This window comes from Elaeis guineensis, chromosome 5 (assembly GCF_000442705.2).
Source record: "Elaeis guineensis isolate ETL-2024a chromosome 5, EG11, whole genome shotgun sequence".
Lineage (NCBI taxonomy): Eukaryota > Viridiplantae > Streptophyta > Magnoliopsida > Arecales > Arecaceae > Elaeis > Elaeis guineensis.
The window spans coordinates 76,366,010-76,378,854 of NC_025997.2; the positions used below are offsets into that span (position 1 = coordinate 76,366,010).

The 12,845-nt window shown below is 33.5% G+C and overlaps 1 protein-coding gene across 1 annotated transcript; it reads left to right on the forward strand.

The window, feature by feature from the left end:
• Positions 1-3,506: 3,506 nt before the first annotated feature.
• On the forward strand, positions 3,507-9,422 carry LOC105035552 (uncharacterized). The gene is made up of 9 exons (XM_010911144.4): positions 3,507-3,614; positions 3,691-3,787; positions 3,955-4,086; positions 5,307-5,557; positions 7,069-7,227; positions 7,339-7,495; positions 7,614-7,759; positions 7,857-7,892; positions 8,363-9,422. The coding sequence occupies exons 3-9, from the start codon at positions 4,011-4,013 to the stop codon at positions 9,230-9,232; spliced, it is 1,695 nt and encodes a 564-aa protein (XP_010909446.1). The 5' UTR covers positions 3,507-3,614; positions 3,691-3,787; positions 3,955-4,010; the 3' UTR covers positions 9,233-9,422.
• The last annotated feature ends 3,423 nt before the right edge of the window (positions 9,423-12,845 follow it).

Below are 12,845 nucleotides of genomic sequence, written 5' to 3' on the forward strand. Positions count from 1 at the left end.
TTGCTTTGCTCTCCTATTGCTATAGATTTCTTTCACCTTTCTTGCTTCCTCTTCTTCTTCATCTTATCCTCATGAGCCATGAGGCATTAGTTAGAGACTTCTTCATTTTCTTTTTTAGAGCTTGATTATTTTATTTGATTTACTTTATCATAAGTTGATTCCAGTTGATCCCATACTTTTTTAGCTAAAATATATGAAGAAATTCTATTAAATTCATTGATATCCAAAGTACAATAAAGAACATCCGTTATTTTAGCATTTAACTAAACTAACTTTTTATTTTAATCATTCAAAACCTTTTCAGGCTTAGGAGAGAGCACATCATCAATTAAAATCATGGATGTGTGAGGACCATTCACTATGACATTTTACATATCATAGTTTCATTCTTGAATGAAGATCTCATTCATACTTTCTAGTATATGTAATTTGTGCTATTAAATAGTAGGGTCTATTGGTTAATTGGCCCTCAACCAATGATGTACTAATTAAAGTTATCGTTAATCTTTAATTATTGATGGTTAGATCAATTGGGCTAATTATCTGCTTTGATACCACTTGTTTTTCAGAGGATGCAACTTAAGAGGAGGGTGAATTGGGTTTCTTAAAACTAAATTTAACAAGTTGTGCCCAAAAGTAAGTTTAAAAGTATTTGTGAAGTGCTTAGCAAGAGATAAATATACAACAAAAATTAAGAAATAAATAAGGTAATAGAATCATAAGCACACAAAATGTTATAGTGGTTCGATGCTAAACTCAATATCTATATCCACTTCCTAAGTCAACCCACTTGAAAATTTTAACTATAATTTTTAAAGATTATAGTCCAATTATTTTTTTAAATTTACAATCTAATCCAGTTGATTTTAGTAGGATCACCAATCACAATCTTATAACTGATTATTTTATCTTGAGCTCACAACTAATCCTGATTGATTTTTACAGAGATACCAACCAAAACCTTATACCATCGAACTTTAGGCTTGGACCAACCTCAAATTTCTTCATCCAAAAAATTTACCACAATAAAATAAATTAAGATATACAAGAAATTTAAGTTTAAACAATAAAACTCTTTTAAGCTTTGAAGAAGTTGAGGTAGATGGACTGTTGATTGCTTGGACTTTATCCTTGAATACTTCAGAGGATTGAGAAAAGCTTCTATATTTTTGCTCAGGAGTAGTAGACTCAAATCAATGCACTCATCCTCTCTTTCAAGTTAAATAAATATGAGAAGGATTAAATTGAATGCTCTCTTAAATTTCTTCCATTTTCTCTCTTGAGTTCAATTCTCTTTCCTGAAGAATGTTGCAAGATAGGCTCTCTAAACTTTTACTCTTAAGTTCTCAAATAAAATCTTCTCATTTATGGTCTAAAAAATATCTGCAATTAATTTTTTAGCTATTAGAAGCTTGAAAATAGCCATTAAAAATAAATTGAGCATGTTTTGTAAATTTTAAAAAATTAATCATTATCCTATCATAAATCAGTGAGTCGGCTCATCTAGACTTTTAATCGACTAACCACTAATTTTAAATTGGCTAAGTAAAATCTTTGAGACAGCACAGTAATAGATGCCAAAAATTTATTTTTCTATTTATTCTATCTGTTTGAGACTTGATGGCTCAAATCTCTTATTAGTCAGCTAACTGACTTTCTAGATCGGCTTAGAAGACTTACTGATTTATATTACTTTTTATGTTCTTCTGTCTTTGAAACTAAGTCAGCTATCTTTCTTCGTGGGTCAGCTAAGCTTTAGTCTTAGTTGGCTAAATTGATCATTGGATCGACTTAGAAAAATATCTTAAATTTCATCTTTTTATTTTCATCCTAAGTTTGAGATGGATTGACTATCAAAAAACTTGAGTCAGCTAAGATTCTATCTTAGTTGACTAAGATAAAAACTTGATTGGCTAAGAGACTTTCTTTTAATTTTTTTTTGTTTCTATCTTTTGCTCGGACTGAGACTAGGTCGGATAAGCTTTTTTACTTGATCGACTCAGTGGCGTGCCGAGTATGTCAAAATAGATTTTAGATAATTTTTCTTAATTAAACTTATTTTAAGCTAGACTTATCTTTTCAAACTTAATTTGTACATATGTAAGCTTGTTGAAAGGTCTTTCTTGACTAGTCTTTCTATAGTAAACTTAGTTTTTTTATTTCCAACTATGGGTCATTGACTTTGAATAAACCATCTGAGTATATTAAGAAATCTACAATCACTTTCAAAAATATCATTAATAAACATGATTTATACTCAAACAACTTTGACATAATCAAAATCAATTATAAGATTAACAATCTAAAATAAGAAAGTGCTTTTATTAGGATAAAATAGCAATAAAAGATACTGCATAGTATTACATAGTGGAGCACAATAAAATATAATATTACATATTAAAACATTATTGTATTGAGTATTATAGCATAATACTATAGCATAACATAGTATGATATAGTAATGTATTATTAATAGTACAATATTATTAATATATCATATGATGTAACATAATATAATATAATATATTATCTTATTATATATTAATATAATATAAATATTATTATAATAATATAGTAACATGATATAAAAATTATTATTACAATAATATAATCATCCTGCCTATAATATTATGATTGTAATAATATTTTATATTACACTTATAATACAATATAATATAATAATATATTATATTATAATTATATATTATTATAATAAGATAATATACTATTAATTTATTATTATATATATTATATCATATTATATTTATCGTATAATAATATGATATGATACGATATAATATAATCTAACATACAATTATGAGATTTGTTGGTAGATATTTTGATCATTAGAAAAATTTTATTAAAATCAAAATAATTTTTTGATATTAGCTAGAAAGTATTTCCTGAGAAAAGCTCCAAAATAAGGTTTCTCTTAAATAAATCTTTTTAATTTTATACAAATGTCAAAACTAGTTCCAATTATTTTACCAAACATGGAAATACCATTTAAAAGTGCTAAGTTTTGTTCTCAATCATGCCAAATAAGTATATATTGTAGTGTCCTGCAGATTCTAAAAAAAATTATAAATTTAAAAAATACTTAACATATCAATGGCAATAAAAAGCGAAATTTATATGCATCTCACCGCATGTTTATTTATTTTTTAATAAGAAAAATGGGTTGAGAAGCGCATCCTGCATAGCTATCTCTCTGGGTGTGACCGTGAGAGTCCCCAACGACCCATCATTCAGATATCCGGACAACAAACAAATTAATCCCCTCATTCAATCGAGCGGATCCGAACCGCAGACGTGGAAAATAAGGTTAACGACGCACGGCTAACTGTGACACGTCATTTACCATGAAAAAAGAACAAAATTGCGTGGGCCGTCGATTTAGCGTTGGAAACGTGGCATTACTATATTTGTGGGATTTGTTTTCAACGTCCGTGATTCACCGGACGCAATGACCCATGGCATAAATTCGTTGCACTGGTATCCCCGGTGCGGTCTTCAACATAGTCGCACGGCGCACCCTTTCTCTGTTATTTTCCTTTTCCAATTTGGAAAGTCGGAAAAGGGGAAAATTTTCGCTCGGAGAGAGAGAGTCGAAGGTAACACTGGAATCCTCGAAACCCCTGAGTTCTCAAAGCCCTAGTTTAAAATCCCCTCTTTCCTTTCCATTTCGAGGTTTTCGAGAGCTTGGCGCCTTCTTGGGAATGCCGGAGAGTGCAACCGTGTTCGAATTCTCTCGCCCTTCGCGTTAGGGTTTTTTTCGACGTCTCAGGTGCTTTATTTTTTTTGTAATTTTATGTTTTTATTTTTTATGAGCTAATTTTAGTGAAACCATTGTTTTTAGATATCTAAGATGGAATCTTGAGAGGCTTTCCGGGTCTAGATTGGTGATTTCTGGAAGATGTTTAGGGTTTTGATTGATATCGCTTGTTTTCTTAGGCTTTTCTGTGAAAGTGACAGCGAGTGGTGGGGTTGTTTTGCCTTGAAGTGGTGGGATGAATAGTGCTTTCAGCGAGCAGATACTGGTAGAAAAGCTCTCCAGGCTCAACAGCACTCAGCAATGCATCGAGAGTATCCTTTTTGAGTACTATTTCTGTTCTCTTTAGCCAACCAGAAAATTCTTAACCTGCGAATGTAAAATCCGTTGTTGCCCTTCCGGTGTTGGACTGGAACCAAGATTGCAGTAGTGGATTTTCTCTTCTTGTGTGCCATTTCTTATATTTTTACTATTTTTTTGATGATGATTGAGAATGTCTACTCATTGTTATTTATGATGCCTAAAAGAAAATTTAGTCCGTCATAGATTATGTTTTTGTCGTTTGGATTATATTTCATGATCCTTGTAATAGTCACTCCTGTGATGTCAGATGAACTAGTAATGAAATAATCATCAGGTATGATTTGGTATACATAATCAGCAGGTAAGGTTCGGTGGAACAATGTTATGCTTGTTCTCGTCAGTTGAAACAAATGACATTTAGTGCATGATATTTGGTGCGAAGTCCAGGATTTCTTTGAGCTGTTTATTCAACTATTTGTTGGGCTTCTGTTTCTGGTTTTCTTTCTTTATATGTGTGACCTGTCACTTCATTACGTTATTGAAGGGGCAAGGGCTGCATGTTCTTGTAAACTCCCCTGTATTATTAGGCTGTTTGTTGGTTCTAAAAGAATAATTTAGTTTTGCTGTAACGTTACACCTGGGAGCCTGAATGAGAACAATGTAATCTGGTCTATTCTCACTAACATATTCAGTTAAGACTTTGATGTTAAACATGAAGAATGATGGCTTGGACAACCAATGGATTTGCATATATAATTTAAACATTATTTGAAAATTTTGATTTTGGGGCATGCCCCACTTTCAGATTCTAGCCAAAATGTCCTTAAATCCAAAAATAATGTTAGCAATGAGATGATATCATCAGAAAACAAGCATTAGAAGTCGTTATGAATTTTTGTATTTGAAATTTCAATAATATAGGCTACAGATAGAATGAGAGTTTGCAATATAGTATGAAACTCAAGGGAAATCATAGTTGATTTGTCCAAAATTTAAGGTAGACCAGACCAAATCAATAACGGCAGGCTAAATTAGTTGTGAATTAGGTATAGCTCACAATATTGGTGCCATTGGAAGAATAGATGCAATTAAAACTGTGCTTTTTCCCAGATAGTATATTGATATAGGTGTTGTTCTTGTGATATCATCATGTTTCCATTATATTAGTAATACATTGCTAGGCCAATTTTTCTGTAATCAAATTGATTACCTTAACTTCATCTATCAATAGCTCTGTCACATTGGTGTATTTTTCACCGAAAGAATGCAGAACAGGTTGTGCAAACATGGGATAAGCAATTCCACAGTTCCCAAAAAAATGAACAGAAGATTCCTTTTCTATATCTTGCCAATGACATCTTACAGAACAGCAAGCGCACTGGTACTGAATTTGTTGGTGAATTTTGGAAGGTTCTTCCAACAGCACTTAAGGATGTTATTGAAAATGGTGATGATCATGGAAAGAATGTGGTCTCTCGGCTGGTGCGTCAACATTACATCATTAATTTATCTGGATCAGTTCTACTTATAGACATATATGCATTAATGATATGGATTTTTTTCCTTATGATTGTATTTGCCTGCCATCTGCTCTATATTATAATGCAAATGCATGCGTTCTTCGTGTTAGTGATCCATTTTCATATATCTGCATAGTTATGTGAAATGAAGCTCTATCCACCTACCTTGAACCATAAAAGTGTTTAAATTAGATGACGGAAAATTCTAAATTAAATGTCTCAAAGTTTATGTCTAAGACTGCTCTTAACCATCCTTCTTATCCTTCATGCATTTAGAAAGCCCTCCACAATTGATCTTATATGAAAACCTGATCAAGATATCCAGACCTTTCTTAAGATGAGATCATAATAATCCACCATACATTTTTTATCATATATGACCTCCAATTCTTATCTATTCAGTTTATTTAACCCAAACTCTGTTGTCCTCATGCTATTTGTTATGTGAGTTGGGATGTGTTCATTTGAGTAATATCCCTGTGTAAGACTTTTTACTTATAAAGATCACAACATTTGTTCTTAATTTCGTCATGGTCCACTACAGCTATCTGTCCACTTAACTACCTATCAAAGTTCTGTGCATATTGGAAATAAGCAGCCTGCAGCCTTGTCCTTTTTTTTTTTTTTTTCAATGATCTCAGTTATGAACCGGATAATCATTCATGTGAGATGTAAGACGTGAACCTATTTCTTCTTTTTAACTACATCTCAGTTGCCCATGGACATGATTAAGTAATAATTGCCTTTGTAGCAAATGTTCCATTCTCCATTCTCCGCGCACTCAATCAGCAATCAAGACGTTAGGTGTCTGTGGTAAAACTTTCCACTTAATTTAAACTGCCTATGCATTTACCATCAAGAATCATATTTGAGGTGCATATGCCTAACTAAGATCAATTTTACTTGCTAATTTAGTATATTCCTCTTCTTTTCTTTTGTCAATTCTTTGGTTGTTCCCTAGAATTCCATTTCCACTTTCTTCTTCTACCATAAAGTCGTCAACCAACTTCATCAATTCAATCCATAACTAGCTTGAGTATCTATGGCTAATCATTCCTTCATCATAAATTATATTTACTCATGACAGCTTGCATATGTGATATTTTTAAGTTATGATGATACTTGGCATAAGATTTTTGAGAAATAGGTAAATTATCAATGCTTCGTCTTGTGATTATACTTGGGCATCATGAAACTTTTTTTATGTGAATTTGCATTTTTTCAGTTTTATAGTTTTTAAACATGTTTGTTCAAAGAAAGAAGAACTGTTTTATGTATGATGTACCATCTGTTGAATTATACTGAAAGAAATGAAGGAAGGTTCATAATCTACATTATATGATGGTTATGATGACAGAGTTGTGAATCTCAAGAATATTTTATTGATGAACTTTTGACATTTGTCACTAAAATGCCATGTTCATATATCACTAAAATGAGTCTCATAGTAGAGTTGCTAATTTTTTATTGTAGGTTGACATTTGGGAGGAGAGGAGAGTTTTTGGATCGCGTGCCCAAGGCCTTAAAGACTTGATGCTTGGAAGTGAACCTTTGCCTGCATTGGAATTGAACAAAAAGCGTTCTCGTAGTTCTGTTCGGATCGTAAGAAGAGACTCTCGTACTGTAAGAATAGTAAGGGACCCTGTCTTTTCCTCACTCCTTTAACTTTTTTAGTGTCAAATATTTTTCACGAGATAAGTTAATGAGGGAATCTGATTGAATAAACAATTGTCTTAAATTCAGAAATTATCTGTTGGGGGAATGGCAGAAAAGATTGTATCTGCATTTCACAATGTGATTAGTGCACAGACCAGTGAGGACATGGACTTGAACAAATGCAAGGATGCTGTTCGGCGTGTGGGGAAATTGGAAAAAGATGTTGACCGTGCCTGCAGTCGAGGTGATTTGAAAAGCTTATAGACATTATGCAATTTAGTTTTTCCTTGCGGGTTCAGCTATGTCTATTAATCCCAAATTTTATACGGCATGGCATCTTCTAATCTTTTCTTTGTTTTTAGTGGTGGGGGACCCTCGGAGGGAGACTTTAGCAAATGAGTTACTAGAACATGAGATGACTTTAAAACTGTTCATTGAGAAGCTCAAATCATTTGAAGCAAACAGAGAGGCTCTCGTGTCTCAGTTAAAAGAAGCACTGCAGGAACAGGTTTGTTCTTAGTAGTTTGTAATTGCTGTTGGCTACACTTTCATTTTGGCTATGGATATGCTTGGAATTTGCTTGCTAAAATGTTGAAGTTATTCAGGAATCTGCACTGGAGAATGTTCGCACTCAGCTACAGGTGTGTAATTTGTTTTTGGCACCCTGTTTTCTGAACATAATGTATTCTTTAGTGCATATATCATCTGATGCTTAGTTTGGATCTCAGAATAATAGCTATACTGTTGAAGCAAGCATCGTGTAGCAAGCATCATACACGATGCTTGCTAGGGCAATCTCATGTGACAAACGGTAGTTGTCACCCTTGTATTATGAGTTGTATATCATTTCTGCAGTGAAATCTTTTTGGAACACATTCATGATAAGTCTTATTTTAGGTTATTCATAACACTAGTTAATCTTAGCATGGAAACTTATCCAGCCCCCTCCTCCTTCTTGATTACTAGAATAATGCATGATACAAATCCTTTTTTTTTAAAAAAATTTTTTTTTGGTTGATGGAAAATGATACATGCAATTATATTTGATTGTCTGTACATTTGGGATAATTTTGACCTTTGTGCATGCTAACAAATATTTTCTAAATGGCAGCTGGCCCAAGGAATGGTTGAGGAAGCTGCCAACATGCAAAGGCGACTCAATGATGAACCGGTTGTTGTGTCAGCAAATCGATCTTCTTCAGCAGAACCTCCAAATCCATACACAAATGGTCCTGCAGCTCAACCATTAAAGAAGAGTACTGCTGCCATTGCTGCGGAGGTTGCGGATAAACTTGCTGCCTCTACTCATTCCCAACAGATCATGACATCTGTCCTCTCCACCTTCGCTGCAGAAGAAGCTAAGAATGCTGGTCTTGTTACATCTGCTAATCTAACTAATTCCTTTAATGAAACGCCAGATAAGAGGATGAAAGTTGAAAAGCCCATGCCAGTTTCCGATTCCTCTACCACAACTGCCTTTGTACCTGTTCAACCGGTGGTTGTTTCAGCATCACATCAGCCCCAAACAGTTCTAATGCATCAAACTTCTATACGAAACCAAGCTTCAGCAACCCAGCCCCAATATAATCTCTACCAAGGTCCGACACAGCAGTACCTACAGCCATCTGGAGGTCTGCCTTTGATGGGTGTGCCTTACTCTTACAATGCTGTACCTCCACCACCACCGGCCCGACCTCAGATGATGAACCTGATTAGGCCATCGCCTTTGCCACAGCAGCAGCAGCAGTCTGTTGCTTTAGTTCAACAGCCACCACCCCCACCTCCCCCAATGCCTATGAACCAGCTGCTGCCAATGAATCAACAGCCAGCCAACCAGCCCATGCCAATAAATCAACAGCCAATCAACCAGTCAATGCCAATAAATCCACAACCAGCACAATTCAACCTTCAGCAGCCTGTGCCACCTAGTTATCGGCCCCTTCAACCACCCAGCATGACATTTTACCATCAAACCCAGTAGGTTTTTATTCACCAAAACCTGGTAACCTCTTTTTCTTTTTCTTTTTTTTTTTTTTTTTTTTTTTGTGTTTACAGAGTTTTGAGTTTTTTGTCATCATAAGTGACTTATGGATTTTTGTAGAAATTTTCAATGTGGGGTCTTTTTGTAGAAATGACCTCAGTGGAAACATGAGATGTCATTTTGGTATTAACTTGTGCACATACAATGTTTGGGGGATATGGAAAAAATGTAAAATGCTCTTTGATCGGTCTGAATCAGAATTCTGAGCGGTTGGAAGTGTGATGTTTGTTTATGGATTTCGGTGCGGTCCGTATCCCATGATATGTTTCACGCACATGCTTTTGCATCATTTAGACTACGTTTGGTTATATTTTTTAATTTTTAATTTTTAAAAAATATTTTTTATTTTTTTAAATTTATTTTATTAAATAAAAATAAAAAATAAAAATTTTGTTTGATAATTACGTTGCTATAAAGCAAAAAGCAATGTTTGGAAACGATAGGTGAAGAGCTCAACGAGAAAGAAGGATTCAGAAAAGGAGGAAGAAAAAGATAGAGGTGAAGAGCTCGATGAGAGAGAAGGGGTCGGAATTTGGTGTTTTAGATGTGTGAAAGTAAATAATTTTTATATTTTAATTATTTTAATTTTAATTTTTTATTTTTTATAATATTATCAAATATTATTTTTTAATTTTTATTTATTAAAAATTAAAAAATAAAAAATATTTTTTTAATAACTAATCAAACATACTTTTAGTATTGGTATTATACATTGTATCTGCCGAGTATATGCCAGCGCATGCATCTCATGGTGCTGTCAAGCTTGAGCATAATGGGCATGTGATACTGTTGTCTTTGATTTTTTTGGGTGGCTAATGTGATTATTCAAGGAGATGGGTTGCAGAGAACCATTCAAAATTTGTTTGAGTATTTAGGGTTTATAATTTTAACATAAAATTCACGGTAAGATTTAAGTTTTGATTCAATAAGATTATATACAAAATTCAAGTAGGAGAAAAATCTTATATAGCTAATCCTTTTGTTTGTTTGAATGATAAATTAAAATTTTTTTCTATTTCTTTCTTTCTCGGTTAGGTAAGTGAAGGTGAGTGGGAGGCCCTCTCTTGACAATTCAAGGGTTCTAATTAAGTAATCACCATCTAGCATTTCTTTTAGACATCAATTGGTTAATCGGTTTCAAATAGCTTAAGTGATTGAGGTTCAAATCACCGAGCTGAATTAGATCTTTGGATCAATCGATTAGATTTATGAATTTCAATTGTTCCGATCAATTATAATTATTGGTTCGATCGTAAGCACTCTTGATCTAATCCTAATCAATTTTTGAATGGATTCGATCAACCACTCAAATCGATTGGGTTTCATTAAGTTCAAATCAATTACCTTAGATGTAATTAAATTATTTGACCTAATTTGATTTAGTCATAACTAATTGTTAATCTAATTAATATAAAATTCATATTTTAATTTTAAATTTCAAATCTAAATTATTTGAAGGAATTAACATATTATAATCTTGAAACAATTTTCAGATTTCAGATCTAAATTCTAAAATTCAGATCTCAACATGTTATGATATCGAAATTAGTTTTCGATTTTCAGATCTATAAAATAATTTCAGATCTAAGCCACTACTCATATATCTCATATATGATAAATAATCAGATCTAAAAATTAATTTTCAGATTTAAATTAGCAATCACATATCTCATATATAATTTAAAATTAAATCTAAAATCGTTCTACATTGATGTAGGATAACTTTTTCAATATAAGGGGTAAATCTTATGTCAGGACAACCTTATTTCATATTAATATTGAATAAATCATGATATATCTGAAGGAAAAATAGGAAAGTTCTATACATGCAGTTTAAAAAATTTTACTGCGAATTATCTAATATTAAACACTTTAATCTAATTTATATGCATAAGATCTAATCTAGACTACCATACCAAGATTTATGATATGATTTAATATAACATAAAGATCTGAAAATAAAAATCAGCATCGATCATATCGATGCTCTATATTAAATCTAACCCTTAGATCTAATGAAAATCGATCTAACAAGTTCAAAAACCATTATCGAACTATAATCTACTGATCTTTGCAGGTCTATCATGTGGATAGGTGCTCCTTTAGGTGGCTCGCAGCCGCACAAAGGTGTCCGACCTCTACAGATCGTCCACATGAAGATCGGTTGCAGATCAGGCTCCTTGGGAGTGCTAGCTCGCAAGAATCTTCAAAAGCTGATTTACTTCTTCTTCTCTTGATCTCTTTGTGGAGAAAATTCAATGCAGGGGTAAAATGATAATTTTAAAACTTTTTCAAAATCATTATTTTACAGTAAAAATTATTAATTAATCTAATTAATTAATAAAAATTTATCTTACACTAGGATCTAAATATGATATATAGCATGCATGCATTTAAATTTGAAATTCGAATTTGAACAGTAAACGCTTTACTATAATATGTTCAGAACACAATACCTTTGTACGGGTAGTAGATCGTCACAATCTGATCACCGTCGGAAGAGTCTGATCATCACAATGCAGCCACACAGCGTGTCTGGCCTCTGCAGATCGTCCACACGAAGCTCCTGGTCTGATCGACTCCTCACGAGTGCTAGCTCGTTTAGAGCCCTTTCGACGGCTGATGCTGATCGAACTCCTTCGATCGATGTCTGCTGATTCTTCGGATGCTCCGGATCATCAACAGATGTGCTTGAGAGGATGTTGAAGATCTTCCTGAAATTGATGGGCTCACGACACTCGTAGCTCACCTTCTCACTTCCCGAACTCCAGGCTGAAACCCTGAAGAACTCATTGAAACCCTGCGCACACTTTTTCTTTCTTTTCTTTCTTTTTCTCTCGGAAGGATATAGACCTTCACCTTGCACACAAGGATTCCTCACGCCCAGATTTTCTCTCTAAAATTTTTTTTTTCACGCCCCACTCTTCTCCTCCTTTTAAAACAATGTCAAACGTCTTATCCACGTGAGAGGATAAAGATGAGTAATTGCATATTTGAATTCAAATCAAATTTTGAATTCAAATGGAAACCAATTTATCCCTATCCACTAAAGGCATGAGAAGAGGAGGGCGTGGCTTAATTTGTGCGTGAGTGATTTCATGAGAAATATTTTCTCGTGTAATAAATGGGGCGCTAAAAGAGGATAAGGTCAAGGCGCTAAGATTGGTTGCCCATTCAAATTCAAACTTTGTTTTGAATTTGAATGGTCAACCAATCATCCTTATCCACTCATTTGGCACATTAAAGTAGGACGTGAGGAGGGCTTTGCGTGAGAAAAAATTCATGAGAACTTCCTTCTCGTGAATTCAAATGGGCACAGTGGAAGTGAGGTGGCGTAGGAAGAATGGGTCAAGGTGGTTCATTATTTAAACCAACCTAATTGAACTAAATAAGTTAGACCCAATTAGACTAATTTAAATCCAACTAAAGTAGGCTTAATTAGGCTCAATAAAATCCTAATCAAATCAGGAATTGATTAAGCCCAACCCCTTATCAAATCAGGGACCAAACTATCTCGACGATTAGGTCAACTCTTAACCTAATCGGGTCAAAC